Genomic DNA, 20898 nt, shown 5'->3' on the forward strand with positions numbered 1-20898 from the left:
ATAATTAGGGATTATTTTTCCCCGGACAGAACAAACTCATTATCCAGGGAAGAAGATGTTAGCCATTCTTCAAACACAGGGAGAGTTTTCCCAGAGCAGGCAGGGCAGTTTTATAGGAAAACTGGTGTCCTGCCCCCGCCAAAGTCTGAATCCGAGGAGGTTGACGAGCAGCTGACAGGAAGAGGGAGTGTGGCTCCAGTGGCTGTGAAGGAAACTGGGGAAGGGCAAAGTCCGGCTGGGCAAAACAGGGGAGAGGGAGAACAAAGGAGAGGGGGTTCAGAGGAAGACCCAGGCCCCCACCCCCTCTTCATCCTAGGGCATGCAGGGAGGAATTGAGAAGGGAGCAACATGGGTTGCATGGCTTGTGGGGGAGGAAAGGGCCCTGATTCCCTTCACTAGCCACACCTGGGAATGAGAGTTTAAAAGAGATGCAAGCTGAGTGCAGCATCTGCTAGGAGCAAACGTGAGTTTATCTTGTGTCTTCCCAACCAAGTTGAGTTATTGCCATGCCTTCACAGTCTGGAATTCCTTCTCTTGCCCTGCCGGACTAATGACATCATTTTGCCTTTATTGGACTTATAGTTACAGTTTTTGTTGACCATGTTTTGGACTTGATTATCTGCAGCCAAAGGCTGTTTATCTGGGAGAGTTTTTCTCCAGCCCAGAAGGTCACCAGGACATTGGGGGCAAAGTTGGAGCTAATAAAGGGACTCCTACTGATTATCCTACTGATCATCTGACTGGGTTGCCTTTGTGCCATACCCCGGGTCACCACAGCAGGTTACTCTGGAGTAGACCCCACCCTGCCTCTTCTCGAGGCATGACAAATCACACAATCCTTGTGTTTCATTTCAGAGCCTCCTAAAACCAAATCCTCGCCTCAGTAAAAAAAAAACGAAGCCCTGGCCATGAGTTTGAGAGACAAGTTTTGCATAGTCAGCGCCTTTTTTTCCAGATTTACCTTTTCGTGAATTTCCTGGGTGGATTGAGCATCACAAAAGGCCACGGTGGCCACGTCCTTCAGGATCGGCATTTCTACCGTACAGTCCCGGCCATCCAGCAGTGCAACCAGGGGACGCGGGTGCATGGGGCCGTTCATGATCGGAGGTCGAATGCCTGAGATTAAAAGGGGGGAAAAAGACATTTTAATCAGATAACAGAGTTGGAAGGGACCTTGGAGGTCTTCTAATCGAACCCCGTGCTCAACAGGACACCTTATAACATTCTGGACAAACGGCTGTCCAATTTCTTCTTTAAAGACCTCCAGCGATGGGGCACCCACATCGGTTGTTCCACTGATGAACAGAATTACAGAATAATATTTGAACAGGGTTTTAGAGCAGTGGTGAACCGATGCCGGTTTGAACCGGTTCAACTGAACCGGTAGTTCCGACCATCGGCTGACTCCGCCCACCCACCCCTCGCCCTATCCTGTCCTATATTTCCTTCTTTCTGGCTTAGCTGAGTCGTGCGGCGTAGCCGATTTCCACACCTCAGCTGTTCTGCTTACCGGGGCTGCCCTAAAAGGTAAGCAGCTGAGCTTCAAATGGCTGTATTTTGAATGCTGCTGTGCACAAGCGCATGAGGCGAAATGCGGGCTCACAGAACCGGTTGTTAAACTGGTTGTAGCCCACCGCTGCCTTGGAGGTCTTCTAGTCTATCCCCTTTCTCAAACAAGAGACCTTGTATTATTCCAGACAAATGTCTTTTGTTAAAAACCTCCAGAGTTGGAGCCCCCACAGGTTCTGACGGCAATCAATTGTTCTCACTGTCAGAAAATTCCTCCTTATTTCCAGGTTGAATCTCTCCTTGGTCAGCTTCCATCTATTATTCCTTGTCTGGCCTTCAGGTGCTTTGGAAAATAGCTTGACCCCCTTCCTCCTCTCTGTGGCAGCCCCTCAAATATTGGAAGATGCTCTCCTGTCTCCCCTGGTCCTTCTCTTCACTAGACTAGCCAGGCCCAGTTCCTGCAACCTTTCATCGTATCTTTCATCCTCCAGTCCCCTCATCATCCTGGTTGCTCTTCTCTGCCCTCTTTCTAGAGTCCCAGTTCTGCAGAGTTGAATTCTGCTATTCATTTTCTGAACACTCCATCCGTCCGTCGCATGTTTTAACCTCCAGTCCCCTAATCACCCTTGTTCCCCTTCTCTGTACACCTTGTTTCTATTTATTTTTGTCTATTTATTTTGTTTTATTTACATTCAGTTTAATTGGAAAATAGGACGATATATCTTAGGAGAAGAATATATATCAGACAATATACGTAAAGAGAATACAGCCAGAATGATAAGGGAAATCCTAAATGGAACCAGTTGGTGGAATTTCACCTAGAGATGCTAGAATTCCACCCCACCCCAAATCATAAAGACGATGAAAACAAGGCTCTCTCAAAGAACTTGTTGAGGATACTCTCTCGCTGTTCTGATGAGAAAGCCATTTGCAACCGATCACATCTTGTTTGCCTGCATAGGCAGACCACCGAAATTACAGTTGCCAATACAGTCTCAACTGGAGAGACTCACTTAACACAACTGCAACGACAAAGCAACAAAACACAATTTCCAGCATCTGCCAAGTTGGAAAGGACGGGCTACAACTTTGCACAAGTCCCAATTCCTCCCTGCTTTTCATTTAAGCCCCCTGCCTTTTCTCGAGCAATCCTGAGAAAAGATGCAGCTGCTTTAAATGAAACAAAAATCAACTCCTTTGAAAGCAGCTGCGACTTTAGTTAAGCCGCTTTAATGAGCAGCAAAGAAGCACTGTTTTCATGGGACGTTTGAATCGACTCTGTTGTCTTCAAAACTTACCCAGCCCAACAACTTCGGTTAGGAATGGTGGGTTAAACCAGGAAAAGATGGCAACCCTGGCATTACACAACCCGAGGCCTCTTACACCTTAAATACTTGTCAACTTTGATTGTAATTCCCACGGCTGCCATCTTGGACCCATTTGGACCCTCCTGCAAAAAAGCACCAGCAATATGAAGAATAACACAGATAAGATGCCACACGCACTGAGACACTGTAAATCTTAATTCTAAATATCTTAGTTTTAGTAGCAGCACTGAAGGGATAGCTCAGTGGTTAAAAAACAAACACACACACAGACACACAACAATTAGCTGGTCAGCCCCAGGCCAAGCCAAGGAAAGCAAAGGGACAGATGGGGTGTGCTAATTGCTAATTATTTTAAGAGTGTTCAAAGCCCAGGGAGCAACAGCAAAACCAGAGAAATACAAAACCCACATCAAAGAATCCTAGGGCAGGAGGGAACCTGGAGGTCTTCTAGTCCAACTCCCTTGCTCAAGGCAGGAGTCCTTATACCACCCCGGACAAAATGATTGTCTGATCTTTTCTTGAAAAATCTTTTCTTGAGACCTTCAAGAAGAGACTGGACTGCCATTTGTCAGAAATAGTGTAGGGTCTCCCACTTGGGCGGGGGGTTGGACTAGATGACCTATAAGCTCCCTTCCAACTCTGATTGTTATCTGTTACCTCCAGGGATGGAGCACCTACAACTCCAGGTGGCTAAAGGTAAAGGTTCCCCTTGCATATCCGTGTTTGTCATGTCTGGGACTAGCGGGCGATGCTCATCTCCATTACAAAGCCAAAGAAGAGCCAGCACTGTAGGGAGACGTCTCCGTGGTCATGTGGCCGGCATGACTCAACGCCCGAAGGCGCATGGAACGCTGTTCTCTTCCCACCAAAGGGGTCTCTTATTTTTCTACTTGCATTTTTTATATCTTTCGAACTGCTAGGTTGGCAGAAGCTGGGACTAGTAACGGGAGCTCACTCTGTTATGCGGCGCTAGGGGTTCGAACCGTCAAACTGCCCACCTTTCTGATCGACAAGCTCCGCGTCTCAGTCTAATTCCCTTTACCCATTCCACATATGGTTTAGCCTCCAGTCCCCTTATCATCTTGGTTGCGTTTCTTTGCACACTCCTTCCTAGGGTCTTGGCGACTTTTCTTGCGGTGTGGTGACCCAAACTGGACACGGTAATTTATTCCAAACGGAGGCTCACCAGCACAGGATAACGAAGCGATATTATCCCTCATCATGACCTTGGTGCCATCCCTTCGTTGAGGCAACCCTAGGATTGCATTGGCCTTTTGGGCAGCCACTTGTGGACTTCAACTCCCAGAGATCCTCAACCAGCAAAGCAGTGACCCTGTGTCATAAGTGTGAGCCATTTGCCAAACGTCTGGATTTCAATTGCCCATTGTTCCATCGTATGTGAATGATGGGTACACGTCCATATTTTTTTTGTATTCAAATGGGGAAAAAATGCTTAAAGATACGTACATGTGTGTAAATATAGATTTCTTGTGAGAAAATTTTGGTGGTCCGCAGAGAAATGTCACTCCCAAAGCACTTAATCCAGGCTGTGCAGGAACACAAGGCTGTGATGCCCACATGGCCCGCAGGAACACAAAGCAGTCACTGATCGAAAAGTTGTAAGTTGAGGACCACCCGTATTCCATACATAACTAATACAGGTAGTCCTTGACTTACAGCAGTTCATTTAGTGACCAAAGTCACAACAGTACTGGAAAAAAGGGACTTATGGCCGTTTTTTTTACCCTTAGAACCATTGCAGCATTTCTACAGTCACAGGAGCAAAATTCAGATGCTTGGAAACGGACTCATACTTACGACAGTAGCGGGAAAAGTTGTAAAATGGGGCAAAACTCACTTAACAAATGTCCCGCTTAGTAGCCATCTAGTCTTATTCTATGGTCCATTCAACTAAACTCGAGTTAGCCATCCAGAGTTGAGCACCTATAGGAGCTGAGTAAGTAAATAATAACTACATAGAATAAATGACTGAGTTTCCTGCATTCAAACATACAAAAAAGTAACCCTGGTCAGTGTAGCACTCAAAAATAATCATCTGATTAAAGAAAAAAAAAACCCAATCTTCTTATTTTCAAGAAAACGGTGTGTAAGACTCAAGATAAATATGCTCTGTTAGCTATAACTGCAAATTAAATTAATACACATTTTGACAAGCCTTTGATTGTAACGTAAGCTTGGTTAAAAACAATTCAAATTCCAGGAACGCTTATCAATCTGCTATTTCTTAAACTGGATTTTATTTTCAGAGTCATTAATTCCACTTTTCAGTTTATTTACAGTCCTGGGAGACAACTTGTCATTTGGGCCTCCTTTTTCCATATATTTTAACTTGTTTGTACAGCCTCCGAAACTTTTTAAACTTCTTGTTCACACAAACCTCTGTTTCTTGGACATTTTTTTTTTTTTGCTTTAAAAAGAAAACCCACAAAAATACGGAAAGCGACATTAAGAGGTTGGGGGGAAAAAACGCAAAAAGATGAGACATTCAAATGTGTTAAGTCCTGTCTGAACCTTGTCAAATGCAGGTTGTCATCTTCCATTAATGTCCTGCTGGCTTCAGTAGATCTTGAAGGTAAATAATAAATACTGATATATCAAATATGTCAACCATTTTGCTGCCCTTGATGCCTAGGAATAAATTAACACTTATCCGTGGCCAGGGAAGAGTTACAAAAACTCTACAAATCTCTTAAAACTTGCTTAAAAATTAGCCCTGCAGGCCATTGTACGAAGAGTAGGTTTGGCTAGTCTAAAGAAAAGAAGAATTAGGGGTAACATGATAGCAGTCTTCCAATATTTGAGGGGCTGGCACAAAGAAGAGGGGGTCAAGTTATTCTCCGAAGCACCTGAGGGCAGAACAAGAAACGATGGATGGAAACTAATAAAGGAGAAAAGCCATATGGAATTAAGGAGGAACTTCCTAAAAGTGCGGGCAATTAACCAGTGGAAGAGCTTGCCTACAGAAGTTGTGAATTCTCCATCACTGGAAGTTTTTAAGAAGCGACTAGACAGCCATTTGACAGGGATGGTATAGAATCTGCCGCTTGAGCAAAGGGTTGAATTAGAGAACCTCTTAAGGTTCCTTCCAACTCTATTCTTAAAAAAAGAACAGCGCTAGAGGTTCAGGCTTCTTGAGAACCTACTCAACAATCAACTCAGCAGAACTGGGAAGTGATTATTGCAATGAGGGCATTAAGTACTGTGTTTCCCCCCAAATAAGACCCTGTCTTATATATTTTTTTGCCACCCAAAAAGGGCACCAGGTCTTATTTTCGGGAGATGCCATTCACTGACTAACCCCACTTTTATGTGTCACCCCCAGCCTCCTTTTTGCTGTCAGAGGCCTTCAAGAACTTCTTCTGTGGCCGGCAAGGTTTCCTGAAGGCCTTTGCAGTTGATAATAGAGCTCTGGATCGATCCAGAGCTTTGTTCTCAGGTCCAGAGGCCTTCAAGAAAGCCTTGCCAGCCTTGCCGGCTGCAGAAGAAATGGGCCGGCGAGGCAGGTGTCGGGGTGTGCAAGGCCTGGCTACAACTGTCCAAAGGTAATAGTAGGGCAGCTCTACCACCACTCATCCCCACTCAAGCTTAGTTTTTACCTGTCTACTCTGGAGTGGCTGGGAGTCTTAATTGGGGCTTATTTGGGGGTTAGGGCTTACATTGGGCATACGTGTAAAAATCAAATTAGGACTTACTTTCAGGGTAGGTTGTATTTGGGGGGGAAACAGGAGCAGAGACCTTCTAGTCCTTGGCTGCAGAAAACCAAGAAGCTGCAGGTGCCTTTTCCAAGCAAACTTAATTGGGTACACGTGTAAAAATTATTGGGCGCACATGTATAAATCAAGGTAGGACTTATTTTCAGGGTACGTCGTATTTGCAAGAAAACAGGGTATCAATTACTTGAAGTTACAAGCTTTGTGGATTTAGTGGGACCTCAAAACAATGACAAAGACCCTTCAGCAATCCCAAAGATATAGCCTCATCAGGCTGGAAGGGACCCTTGGAGGTCTTCTAGTCCAACCCCCTGGTAGGAAATCTTATTGCATCCCGGCCAAATGGCTATCCTATCTTTTCTTCAAGACCTCCAGCGATGCAGCACACACAACTCTGGAAGGACCCACAAACATCACAATATATCACAAACTTTGCAAAATGTAGTTAGGGGGCTTAGTAACCTGATGCTTAATACGTGCCAAGGCTAACATGCGATCTTAAAAAAAAAAAAAACTACAGCTCTTATGTTAAATCTGCAGAGTAACCTTAATTTTGAATGTACAACATTTAGGGAATTTACGTTTAAGCCTTTCATGTTTTCCAAATGTATTTTTAATTATTTATCTAACAATTCTACAGAGATAAAAGCCTTCATTTGACAGAAAACTCCTGGGGCAGAGAGACCTCTTGCTCCGCCGTTTATTCTGGATCGCATTCTCTATAAAGGCTATTATTAATTTGAGCAAATCTCTTGTCCACTCCGGATATTTTTCAAACTATTTTATTTTATTTTTTTTGCTATTAACGGTTGGAACATGATTCTGAACTGAAACCTATTTCTTGTCTTGAAGATTCTGCAATTTTTCATCCGTTCGATAAGGGGAATTATTTCAAACCCATGGATCAAGAAATCAGAATTGATGGATGCTCTCAAAAAAGCCCTTTTTAAAGAGATGATCTAGGGCCAAAATATCATCTGATATTAACATCTGTCAGCCAGCAATAAAACAGCTGTCAGTTTTAACTGTGAATTGATGTCTATTTACCTGTATTGATGTCAACATGCAAGGTAACGTGTTTTGAATTGATTACCAGGTTGGCATATAGAAACCGTCAAGTTCAACCCAAAGATTAATGGAGGGCATATCCAGTTTCCCTGCTTAGTTATAGCATTGCAAACCATCAGTCAAAAGAGTCTATTATTTTCAGCTAATCTACCAGGTGAGAAGACAAACAAATCCAACTTTCCAAGCTAAACTCAGAAACAAAACTACAGCATCCTTTACACCAGGGGTCACCAACCTTTTGGATCTCAGGGACCACCCAACTCATCATTTTAAATCCCAGAGACCCTGGGAAAATCCCCAAAAAAGTCTGCAGGAAAATCCTCCACCCCGTTTTCCCACTGATCGATCGTTCTTTATTTGGGATCGCACGATACCGTCTCCAGCTCCGTTCTCAGGGAGAGAGAAAGGGGAGAGACTTTTGGCTTCATGCAAGGAAAGCAGCAGAAGCAGCAGAAGTCTTTCTTTCTCTCCCCCAAACTCCACCAGAAATGAGTCTTTGCTAGTGCAGCCTCTTGGCGCAGGAGGCCTTGCAAGACTCATTTCTGGTGGAGTTTGGGGGAGAGAAAGACAGACTTTGGCTGCTTTCCTTGCATGCAGACAAAAGCAGAAGAAGAAAGAAGCGGAAAGAAGCAGCCCAGTGGCCAGGCCAGGTGCATGGGGCGAGTGGGGCAAGTTCCCCCCCTCTGGCCTTTCCCCCTTCCCTCACTACCTCGTGTTGTTCACAGTGCAAGCGACGCAAGCCTTGTGTTCCCGTGGGCCATGTGGGCGGCACAGCCTTGTGTTCCCACGCAGCCTGGATTAATTGCTTTGGGGGGGACATTTCTCTGCGGACCACAACATTTTCTCATGGGCCACCAGTGTTCCCCAGCCCACTGGTTGGCGACCATTGCTTTACACAACATTATTCTTCATAATACAACATAGAATTGCAAGAAGAGTTTAGGAGTCTGTAGTAAATTGTCGTGTTTTACAAACAAAGCACTCCATTATATAAGTTGGCCCCGTCTCACGATGGTTCGTTTGCAATGGCACTGAAAAAAGAGATTCGTGACCGTTTTTTTCACACTTGCAGCCGTCCCTCGGTCATGGGATCAAATCTCAAGAGGCCTGGCAACTGGCATGTACTTATGACGGTTGCGGCATCCCGGGAGTCACATGATCCCCTTTTGTGACCTTCCAATGAGCAAAGTCCCTGGAGATGCCAACTGATTTTTTTAAGAGTTATTTTCTTTCTCTCTCTCTCTCTCTCTCTCTCTCTCACACACACACACACACACACACTTTATCTCTTTCTTTCTCTTTCTCTCTCTTTCTCTCTCTCTTTTTTCTCTTTATTTCTCTTTTTCTTTTTTCCTCTTTCTCGTTCTCTATTTTTCTCTTTCTTTCTTTCTCTCTCCCTTCCTCTTTCTTTCTCTTTCTCTCTCTTTTTTTTCTTTCTCTCATTCTCTCTCTCTCTCTCTCTCTCACACACACCCCCCTCAAGTACATCAACTACTACACACTCATGAGTAGCCCTATATGTTACAAACCAAGACAGTGTAGGAAAGGAAGCAATGACCCAGTAGAAGACTGTTTAATTTCCCTCCTTTTAAAGTGTGTGTGTGTGTGTGTGTGTGTGTGTGTGTGTGTGTGTGTTGTTCTGCAGGAAAGGTTCAATCAGTCTCAATACGGGAAAATTATTTTGATTTTAATGCAAAACTATTCAACACCCGCTGAACTACATCATTTGAAATAATGGCATCCGTGGGACAAAACACAGAGCTACGAAAAGCGACTTCAATTGGTTTTCTTTTTAAAACAAAACAAAACATTAAAACAAAAAAACCCTTTACCATTTTTAATTCTGCATTACCTATTCGGAACTCTTTTTAGAATCGTTTTATCTCCATTGGAGACAGAAACCTCTATTATTTTTTCCCCTGAGAGATTAACTTCTGGAGGCTTTCTATAGACTAGAGCTTTCGCTCTGATTCATATCCTCCCTTTGGCTAGAACTATTTGTGGCAGCAATGTTTCCAGTGCAATAACAGCACAGCGTGGTTATTTAGTAGGTTTTTATTTTTATTTTTATTTAAAGCATTCTGATTGGGAAGGGAGGGGGGAGGAAACTACTGCATTTCATCTCTAATTACCAAATGCCACCTGAGTATATTCAAATTTGCAGGCAGTTTTCTGCAATTAAAATTAAAAGGTTATTCTCGTACTAAGAAAACTGCAGAATCTGGGGAATCAAAACCACTTGTTTTACAAAGGTTAGCCCTTGACTTAGAACAGTTCATTTAGGGACCATTCAAAGTTACGACAGCGCTGACTTATGATCACTTTTCACTCCTGTAACCGTCACAGCAGCCAGAATTCAGATGCCTGGCAATTGACTGAATGACTGCAGTGATTCACTTAACAGCGGTAAGCAAGAAAGGTTGCAAAATGGGGCAAAATTCACTTGACAAATGCTTCACTTAGCAACAGAAATTTTGAGGCTCAATTGCAGCCGTAAGATGATTATCTAACTTAATTCTAACCTGCCCTGTTAACGGTTAAAGTTAGTCTCCGGGTGAGTTAGCTTGAAATGCTAGAAGCTCTTGAGAGTTCGTGCTTCGTCCAGCTAAATTTCATCATTTCATAATTTCCAGAGATATTGGGAAGTTGGCGCTCCATAATTTCAGAAACTCCCAAACATAGTAACTACAGAGAAAAATTCTATTTTTCTACTGCTGAGTTAAGGTACCCTGCTAAGACCTGAATTCTGGCGATCGTGATGAGAGTTTATTGATTTAACTGGCAGGAAAGAGAATATATATATATATATACATATACATATACATATACATATACATATACATATATATATATATATATATATATATATATATATATATACATACACATACACACACACACACACACACCGCTCTACAAGCGAGAAGACATTAGGTGCAATGCAGCATTTAAAATCAGCATTTAAAATCAGCGGGAACGGTTGCGGGAGGCTCTTCCTGAAGTCAGAGAAAGGAAGTTGGCAGAAACATCTATTTTCCACGAGGCTAAATAAGAACAACGATGAAAAAAATGAAAACTTTACGGAAAGCGTCAGCAGAAATATATTTATGGAACAACAAAGTGAATGGTAGTGCCAAAATCCGGCCCATAGTGAGCAATGACATGGTTTAATTACTGCCGCTATCACATTTTACGATGGCTGTAAAAAAAAGGTCATAAATTGAGGACAGTCACATGGTGACTCGTTTAAGGACCATCTCGACTTATGACTGAAATTGCAGGCTCAGTTACAGACAGTTGATTTATGGACAGCAAGTCAGTCCAAATATACAGAGACAGGCATGATGGATTAAAAGATGGCTGGATGGCTGGACGGACAGACAGATAAGATATGAGATACAGAGATGAGACAGACAGACAGACAAGAGATTAGAGATAGAGAGATGATAGATAGATAGACGGACAGATAGAACTTCCACTGCTAAAACACGTCAATTTTAAGCCATATAATTTTTATCGCGTGAAATATAAGCTTCCTGTGAAGAAATAGGGCATTAATGACTTCAGATTCCCTCTGTGATGACTCAAAGGGGCGTGGCACAAAGGCAACACAGTCAGATAATCAATAGGAGACCTTTTATTAGCTCCACTTTTTCCCCCAATGTCCAGGTTACTTTCTGGGTGGAGAAAAACTCTCCCGGGAAAAGCCTTTGACTGTAGAAAATTCAGTCCAAAACAAGGTACACACAAACTGTAACTTAAAGTCCAATCAAAGCAAAATGAGGTCATTAGTCTGGCAGGGCAGGAGAAGGAATTCCAGACGTGAAGCACGGAAATAACTCAACGTGGTTGGGAAGATGCCAGGAACGCAGACAACCAAAGTCAACACAATATAAAGTCATGTTTGCTCCCAACAGCTGCCGCACTCAGCATGCATTGTTTTAAACTCTCTTCCCAGATATGGCTAATGAAGGGAATCAGGGCCCTTTCCTCCCCCGTGAGCCACGCAACCCACTTTGCTCCCTTCTCCATTCCTCCCTGCATGCCCTAAGATGAAGAGGGGGTGGGCCTGAGTCTTCCTCCAAATTCCCTCTCCCTTGTTCTAGCTCTCCTCTGCTCTGCCCAGCCGGACTTTGCCCTTCCCCAGTTTCTTCCACAGCCAATGGAGCCACACTCCCACTGTCTCCTCTGTCAGCTGTTTGTCATGCCCACAGGGGCAGGACACCCTCCACGGGCCACTGAATTTTCAGTGCATTTAGGGATTTTGGCTTTTATTGCTTCCGGCTGCCGAGCTCTGCTTTCTTTATTGGTCTTTTAATCAGAATCCTTTGGGAGATGTTTATAGCATCCCAGGATGAACGGGTGCATGGATCGGAGTTGCAGGATGTTATACAACCTCACAACAATGGCAAGCCTTCGCCGTACTCTAGTTCACGGCATCAAAAGTACAGTCCATTGTCATATTGCATCAGCTTCAAAAGCTTCAAATCATACAGTCCACTCAAGTAAAATATCTCTGGCAGCAGGCAGGGGTAAACAACAAGTAAACTCAGATTGTCTTATGAGCTACGCAATGACTGGCAAAAAAAAAAATTAAAAAACGCATCTGCGGCTAGTTCCCTTCTACAGGAAGCTCTTAGAAAAGCCGATTCGCAATGCTTCAAATATAGAAGTGGTGTTTGCATATTTTCTGGTCAGCCAACCCAAAGAAGTGTTTATTGAGCTTCAATGTGCAACCAATTTGTTACTGAGATATTATTACTTTGCATCTAATCCTTTTGGTGAAACTCATGAATTTACTTTTTTCTTTCTTTCTCTCTCTCTCTCTCCCTCCTTCCCTCCTTCCCTTCATTCCTTCCTTTTTTGGAATAAAGATACTTACATTCTCTCTCATCCAAAAAAAGAAACCAAAACTGAGTGATAGATAAAACTGTAGGTAATCCTCAACTTAAAAACAGTTTCATTAGTGACTGTTGTGGTTCGCCAGCCACAGGTGCGGACGGCTGAGCTCTCGGAGAGCGAGAACTCGGATGAGGGGCCCATGTGTGATGCAGGGATGGGGCCAGGACCACCAGGAAGTGGAGTGCTGCCTTCGGAGATGGTGGAGGCTGGCAGCAGCGATGAAGAGCTCCCCGAGGAGCCTGTGCCCAGTGCGTGCATGCGTGCGCAGGGCTGCTCAAAAGAAAGAGCATCTGCAGTAGCATGGGCGACTCGGGAGTAAGGCTGCAAGGTAATGGCCCCTCTCTTAAGAGATAAAAGCCTTTGGAATGGAGAAGAGAAGAGAAGAGAAGAGAAGAGAAGAGAAGAGAAGAGAAGAGAAGAGAAGAGAAGAGAGCAGAGCAGAGCAGAGCAGAGCAGAAAAGAGTAAGAATAAGAATAGAATAGAGTAGGAAAGAGTAGAGTAGAGTAGAGTAGAGTAGAGTAGAATAGAATAGAATAGAATAGAATAGAATAGAATAGAATAGAATAAGGAATAGAGTAAGGAATAGAATAGAATAGAATAGAATAGAATAGAATAGAATAGAATAGAGTAAGGAATAGAATAGAATAGAATAGAATAGAATAGAATAGAATAGAATAGAATAGAATAGAATAGAATAGAATAGAATATTGGAATGAAGAGTAGAGTAGGGTAGAGTAGAGTAGAGTAGAATAGAATAGGGAATAGAGTAGAATAGAATAGAATAGAATAGAATAGAATAGAATAGAATAGAATAGAATAGAATAGAATATTGGAATGAAGAGTAGAGTAGGGTAGATAGAGAGTAGAGTAGAATAGAATAGGAATAGAGTAGAATAGAATAGAATAGAATAGAATAGAATAGAATAGAATAGAATAGAATAGAATAGAATAGAATAGAATAGAATTCCTTATTGGCCAAGTGTGATAGGACACACAAGGAATTTGTCTTGGTGCAAATGCTCTCAGGGTACATAAAAGGAAAAGATACCTTGGTCAAGAGTCAAGAGTCATCAGGTACGAAAACACCGAAGCCTAACATTCACACAATAACCTATCCAGCATCACTGGGACAGGTTCTCCCTGCTGCTGACTGACACTGATCTATTTCTAATCCTACCACATCAAGAGTATTCAGAACAGCTCAAGTTCAGCAAACAATTGGACAAGTTGTCATGTTGGTTCTTCCAACAAGCGTTAATCAGCCATCCGACGGGTTTTACCTCTGTGTTGATGGAGGATTTCCTGTTAATACAGCCATTAAATGTTATTTTAGGCAGGCCCTTCCACTTCAGCCATGCACAGAAAAGAAAATTTGGCATTCTGCAAATTGCTACTTCAAGTGACAAGAACCCCGTACTGTGGGGGTCATACTGCATTCGACATTGCAAACAGTAATATTTTGTTTATAAAATGTCCGTCACTCCTTTCAGCAGCGTGTTCTATTTCTTAAACAAAAGAAAAACGAGTTGGGTGGGAAAGGAAAAAATATATGAAATTGGATTATCGTTCAAGACTGTAAGGAACACACTGGGCAGGTGAGAACAGCATACTAGACTAGAATGGGACTGCAACGTGGTTTGCAAAAACTTTAGGTTAGGGCTGCGTGGGAAAGCAGCCATTTGAAAGACCAGGATAGAAAGAAGAAATATTGGATGCCCCCAAATCTCTCTCTCTCTCTCTCTCTCTCTCTCTCTCTCTCTCTCTCTCGGATCATCAGCGGCAGTTTTTAGAATCTGGGGAGAACTGGAGGACAATCAATAATAAGTACGAAAGAAATTATTCACAATGCAAGAAAAGCTCCCTTGGGAATAAGTACAAGATGGCAAAAGTCTTTAAAAGATAAAGCTCGACTTTTTGAAACTTGAGTCTGAGAACTGACGAGGGATCCTACGCATAACAAAGGGTGAAACCAGTTAAATCCCTTCGTTAATCTTTTCTTTGAATTATTCAAATAAGATATGATGAGTGAAACGTAGGGGTTTTTTCTAACTCTTCCTGGAGCCCAGCTCTGCATATTTACTTGGGTGCCAACCCCAATACAAGTCGTGACTTTTAAATAAGAGAAAACACAAAACTGCCTCAGAATAACCAAATCTGCACAGGGAAACATTTCACAGTGCAGAAAATGCCTCACATCTGAACTTAGTGAAGTCACAGGCCTCAGGTTCTGACCAGCCTCTCCATTCAGAATGGACATTCATCTCTACGTCCATAACTACCTCTCCAAGTTGTACCAAAAGCAGAAGCACAAAACAGAATAATAAGAGTCAGAAGGGACCTTGGAGGTCTTCTAGTCCAACCCCCTGCTCAGGCAGGAAACCCTATACCATTTCAGACAAAAACGTGTTCAAACTCTTCTTAAAAACCTCCAGTGTTGGAGCATTCACAGCTTCTGGAGGGAAGTTGTTCCAATGATTAATTATTCTCACTGTCAGGAAATTTCTCCTTAGTTCCAAGTTCCTTCCCTTCTTGATTAGTTTCCATCCATTGCTTCTTGTCCTACTTCCAGGTGCTTTGGAGAAGAGGTTGACCCCTTCTTCTTCTTTGGGGCAGCCCCTGAGATATTAAATCACGTCTCCCCTAGTCCTTCTTTTCATCAAACTAGACCTACCCAATTATTTACACCAAGACAAATTCCTCGTGTGTCCAATCACACTTGGGCAATAAAGTATTCTTCTTCTGCAACCATTCTTCATGGGGTTTTGGCCTCCAGTTCCCTAATCATCTTGCTGGAACATGTTTCTATACTGAGGACCTCACGTGTCCCATTCTGGTTTCATCAAAGGTGCGATTGTTTTTCGGCAAAATACAAGAGACAAGTATATCATTCACAACCACAAAGTGCAAAGAACAATTTCCAGAGATCAGCTCAAATATCTTGGCAATAGTTCCAGGCTGGATGGATAGATGTTTTTTTGTTTTTGTTTTCTTTGCTGATGGAAGAAATAAAGAGAGTCACTTCTGACCCAAAGTCTCAGTTGCAATAACTTCTCTCTGGTCTCTGTCCCAAATAAGAGAAGGGAGACATCAGGTAAACTAGACAGCCAAAAAGTTTTGGATTCAGGGCAGGAGTCCTCAAACTTGGCAATTTTAAGACTTGTGGACTTTAACTCCCAGGAGGAATTCTGGGAGTTGAAGTCCACAAGTCTTAAAAGTTGCCAGTTTGGGAGCCTGTGATTTAGGGCATTCTGCTTCAAAGGAAAAGTCTAAACAAAGAACTGTATTCTTCAGTGTTGCAACCTGGCAGATAAAGGCACCATAGAGTCCAAATCCACCTCTGTGGCTTCTCCCCCAGACTTAGAAGTTGATCAAAGACCTCAAGAGTTCAAGGAAAGATTAAGCGGCTTCACCTTAGTCAGATAAAAACTGCAGAACTGAAAGGAAAAGGAGCTGGAAAGAAAACGTGGAATCTTTCATCAAGGGCTCCCCGGTGAACTCTGTCCGATTTATGAACGTTATTTACAAAGGTGAGTCAAGGAAAATTAGCAATTCCACTTCCAAGCTTACCTCCTACCTAATTAATGATTTCCTACCCGAACGGCACAAGGGAACTATTGTGTACGTCTCTTCCTCTGGAATTGGTGCACGCCAAGCGGTCTCTTTATCGGCACAGTTGAAGTTTAAAACACAGCCTATTCTTCCGCAGACAAAAGCTTATTTTTCTTCGATACGGCCGTGGCTTAGAATAGAAACCTAGGCCTACCTGGGTCAACTTTAAAGATTGCATGGGCGAGACGGAGCGAGCGAGCTGCTAACCAGGGACCTCACCGGCAAACACAAAGCAAGAAGCAAAGGTATATGCATAATTAAGGGAAAAAGCAGGGGGGGGCCCAATGAATCCCACCACTGAACAGCCTCGAATTAAGAACAAAGACCCCAGGGGGAGGGTAGATTAGCAAGACGTCCTTCGGGGATTCCAAGAGCCAACCTTAAAATTTAGGAAAACAGATTTATGGAGGCATCCGTCTGCATTTGTGCGACTCCCTTGAAATATGGGTTAGCAACCCAGGACCCCGATGGGGAACAAAAGGAGCCAGGAAAAGTCTGGGAGGACCTTCCCCTAATTTAGGGATTTTATTCAAAAGAAAAAAGCAGCTCATCTCTCTAGACACGCATCCAACCGAGGCGTCTAGAGCTGATCTGCAATTCTCAAAAACTTGTGTTGTTTTTAATTTTTTTAAAAAATTCTGTTGGTTGGGAAAGGCACTGGCAGACTCTTGGATTTCTGCAGCCAAAGACTAGCAGGTCTTTGCTCCCATTTCCTCAAAAATATGACCTACCCCGAAAGTAAGTCCTAGCTTGATTTTTACACATGCACCCAATATAAGCCCTACCGCCCCCCCAAAAAATAAGCCCTAATTAAGAGCCCACCCATTCCAGAGTGGACGGGTAAAAATTAAGCTATGGTGGGGACGAAGCTGCCCTACTACTTACTTTTGGACAGTTGTAGTCAGGCCTCAGAAAAAAGAAAAAAGGCAGGGCCAATTTGGGGGGCCATTTTCAAACTGTGTTTCCACCTGAAAACGGCCCCAAAAATGTCCCCAAAACAGCCATGCATGCACCAGCACTCGGCGCCGAAAAGGTGCACTATCGCCACCCTAGGACATTGCAACCACCATAAATATTTTAACTACAAACTAACAAAAATCAACAGAGTTGAAAGGGGGGATCTTGTAGGTCATCTACTCCAAATAGGAACCAGCTGCCAAGCAAACGGGGATTTTGATCACGTGACCACGGGGACGCTGCAAGGCGCTAAGTGTGAAAAACGGACACAAGTCTCTTTTCCTCCGCAGTCTTGTAACTTTGGCTACTCAACGGACTGTGGTGAGTTGAGGGTTACCTGTATTTCTGTGGCGGTTCTCCATCTTACAGCCCCCGGAAGAGAGACTCTATATTGGGGATTACTTAATTCATCCAGGGCCTTCATGGACTTGGGGAGGGGGGGGCAGCGTTTAAGAATAAATGGCAAAGAAGGCTTCGTCTTATGGCGCTCACGTGGTGCTGCTACGTCTTGTCTCGTGGAAAGGGTAGAGAGAGAACCACTGAAAGAGAAGCACTGCGGCACGTCCTGCCCTGGAGATAAAACTATCTAAATTTAGCCCAGTGGTTTTGTTGAAGAAAGAAGAAGAAGGAGAAGAAGAAAAGGAGATTGAGAGCGGCACAGGAAATGCGGAGAAGAAAATGCTTCAATTTTATTTTTTATTTTTTGGGCTCTAAAAATACATTTGCTTTAATCTCTTAGGAACAGAGAGAGGCCGAAAGACAGAGAGCCCAGGGAAGTAAGAAGCCACGATGGGGATGGTGCAAAGTGAAGGCGTTATAGAGGCTGGAAACAAAGGTAGTTGTCCCCGTCTCCCCACTATGTGGAGACCGGATGTCCAGGGACCCTGGGGGGAGATCCCCATGTGGTGGGGGCAGGGGGGGAGATGAGATCTTCTTAAAGGTTCTTCAGCCACTACTAATGGCAGAGCATCCCTTGCCTCAGGTGGCGGGGGGGGGGGAGAATTGGGAAGAGGGGCCATAATGGCCAAAGATCAAAGTTACAAGCTTAGTAAAGAGGCTTGTTGTGAGCCCTTAAACCAAAGGTCATCGAACTTAGCAAATGTATGACTTGTGGACTTCAACTCCCAGAATCCCTGAGCTAACATGAGGGGAGGAGGAATTCTGGGAGTTGGAAGTCCACAAGTCTTAAACTTGCCAAGTTTGAAGAGCCTTGGGCTAGCTGGATGAAAGGAAGGGAGAGGGAGGAATAGATGACCAATAGGATGGATGGATGGATAGAGATGGATAGATAGAGATGGATGATGTAGATTATATAAAAATCGAGAGGCAGAACTAGATAGAGAGATAGAGAGTGTATGGCTGGCTGGCTAGCTGGTTGATAGACAGGATGAGTGACATAGATTATATAAATATCTAGACCAGGAGTCCCCAAACTTGGCATTTAAGACTTGTGGACTTCCAACTCCCAGAATTCCTGAACTAACATGACTGGAGGAGGAATTCTGGGAGTTAGAAGTCCACAAGTCTTCAAGCGGCCAAGTTTGAAGACCCCTGCCTTAAAGAGTTGCTTCTCTTAAGTTATCATCGAGCAGAAACAGAATTTAGATTTAAAAATAATAATACAAGAGAATGATGAACTTTGCCAAAAAAAATGGTATATTAAATGTATAAGTAAGCACTATGGTGACTCTATGTTTATTATCAATGTTACGGTGAGATATCATTGTTGCTATATGATGACTACTAATGTTATGAATGCTATTGTTAGGGTGGTGATGATGATTACTCAGAACAACTATAGCCAGACAACACACTGTTTATATAGACCAGGGGTTCGCAAACTTGGCAACTTTAAGACTTGTGGACTTCAATTCCCAGAATTCCTCAGCCAGCTTGGCTTAAAATGGCCAAGCGTTAAAGGGGCCAAGGTGAGAGACCCCTGCACTGGATGAAGAGATATGAAGAAGATATTGGACTGTACAGAAATGGGCAGACTTAAGTAGAAGCTCAAACAGAAAGAAGGCACAGAATACTGCCAAGCCTGCGAATTTGGATCGCCTGGCCACAGAGATGTTCCAAGGGTCGTACGGGTGAAAAACGGTCACGTCACTTTTCTCAGTGATGCTGTAGCTTTCAATGGTCACTAAACACATGCTTGGGCTATCCATATTAGATATTTCCTCCGAGTTGCTTTAGTTTAGGGTGCAAAAATACAGGCAGCCCCCAACCTCCAGCTACCATCGAGCCCAACATGTGTCTTGCTAAGTGAGAAATTCAAATGAAGTTGAGCGTCAGGGTTGCGGCAGTTACTCCAACTAAATCATGAGCTTCGATCCACACTCCCAAAACTAAAGAGGATTTCTTGGAAGGTAACATTCTACGTCTGGCGCTAGCCTGGCAGTAGCCAATTCTGAGATACGTAATTCGCTGTCACCCTTGATCCATAGCCAAGAGTCATCAATCATGCTCTCCAATGAGATTTTTGCAGGGCAGAAGCTTCAGTCATCTAATCAGTCTTTGAAGAAAATATGAATGGAAGGTACTTTCGATTCCACACTGCCGCCTGCTCTTTGAAACTCCCTCCCACCTTTCTGTTGACAACTACAAAACGTGTATTCAAAATGCTTGCCCCATTTTACAATTTTCCCACCACTGTCGCTAAATGAAGCACTCCAGTTGTTGAATCGGTCACGAATCTGGCTTTCCCCCGACTTTGCTTGGTCAAATGGGGATCACCCGAAGCCTCTGCATGTCAACCACTAATGGCGGGGATGCTGCAAGGGTCGTAAGTGTGAAACAATGGTCGTAAGTCCCTTTTTTCAATGCCGTTGCAGCCATCAAGTGAACTGTTGTAAGTTGAGGACTCCCTGTATCATAGCAAGAAATTCAAGGAAAACCAAAGGTTTCAGATCCAGAAAAGAATGAGAGGAAAAGGTGAGTCCAGAATAAAGCCAACCAGGTTGACTTTGGTTGTGCTAGACTCCATTCTCAGGACATTATGGACTTTTGCATGGACTGGCTGAGGAAGATGGGTTTTGGAGTCTAATTAGAGTAATGAATGGTAATGAGGATCCATTCTGCATCCAGTTTTGGTCACCACACCATAAAAAAAGATGTTGAGACCCTAGAAAAAGTGCAGAGAAGAGCAAGCAGGATGATGAGGGGACTGGAGGGTAAAACGTACGATGGACGGTTGCAGGAACTGGGCCTGGCTAGTCTAGGGAGGAGAAGAGAAGGACCAGGGGAGGCAGGAGAGCAGCCTTCCAATACTTGAGGGGCTGCCCCAGAGAGGAGAAGAGGGTCAAACTATTTTCCAAAGCATCTGAAGGCCAGAGAAGGAATAATGGATGGAAACTGATCAAGGAGAGATTCAAACTGGAAATAAAAACGATTTTTCTGACAGTGAGAACAATCAAATGATGGAACAGGAGTTGTGGCAGCTTCATCACTGGAGGCTTTCAAGAAGTTTATTCTAGTCTAGTGAAGAGAAGGACCAGGGGAGACAGGAGAGCAGTCTTCCGATGATTGAGGGTGGGACTGCCACAGAGAAGAAGGGGTCAAGCTAATTTTCAAAGCACCTGAAGGCCAAACAAGGAATTATGGATGGAAACTGACCAACCTAGAAATAAGGAGGAATTTTCTGACAGTGAGAACAATCAACCCATGGAACGGAAGTTGCCTTCAGAAGTTGTGGGAGCTTCATCACTGGGGGCTTTCAAGAAGAGACTTGACTGCCATTTGTCAGAAATGGTGTAGGGTCTCCTGCTTGGGTGGAGGGTTGGACTAGATGACC

The 20898-nt window shown here is 43.5% G+C and overlaps 1 protein-coding gene and 1 long non-coding RNA gene across 5 annotated transcripts in view; one reads left to right on the forward strand and one right to left on the reverse strand.

Annotated features, from left to right (window-relative positions):
* Positions 1 to 20898, reverse strand: part of CTBP1 (C-terminal binding protein 1) — a 60859-nt gene that overhangs the window by 32304 nt on the left and 7657 nt on the right. For all 4 annotated transcript variants that reach the window (XM_087938083.1, XM_087938082.1, XM_087938081.1 and 1 more), the window contains exon 2: positions 962 to 1116. In XM_087938083.1, the coding sequence (XP_087794209.1) occupies positions 962 to 1099 (138 nt within the window). In that variant the 5' untranslated portion in view covers positions 1100 to 1116. The remainder of the gene's footprint in view (positions 1 to 961; positions 1117 to 20898) is intronic.
* On the forward strand, positions 1270 to 5457 carry LOC148125198 (uncharacterized). Its single transcript, XR_015744468.1, has 2 exons — positions 1270 to 1527; positions 3501 to 5457. It is a non-coding gene; the product is annotated as an uncharacterized LOC148125198 (long non-coding RNA).

The sequence above is a fragment of the Pseudonaja textilis genome, chromosome 8 (assembly GCF_049901715.1).
Source record: "Pseudonaja textilis isolate UNSWEBS1 chromosome 8, rPseTex1.2, whole genome shotgun sequence".
Lineage (NCBI taxonomy): Eukaryota > Metazoa > Chordata > Lepidosauria > Squamata > Elapidae > Pseudonaja > Pseudonaja textilis.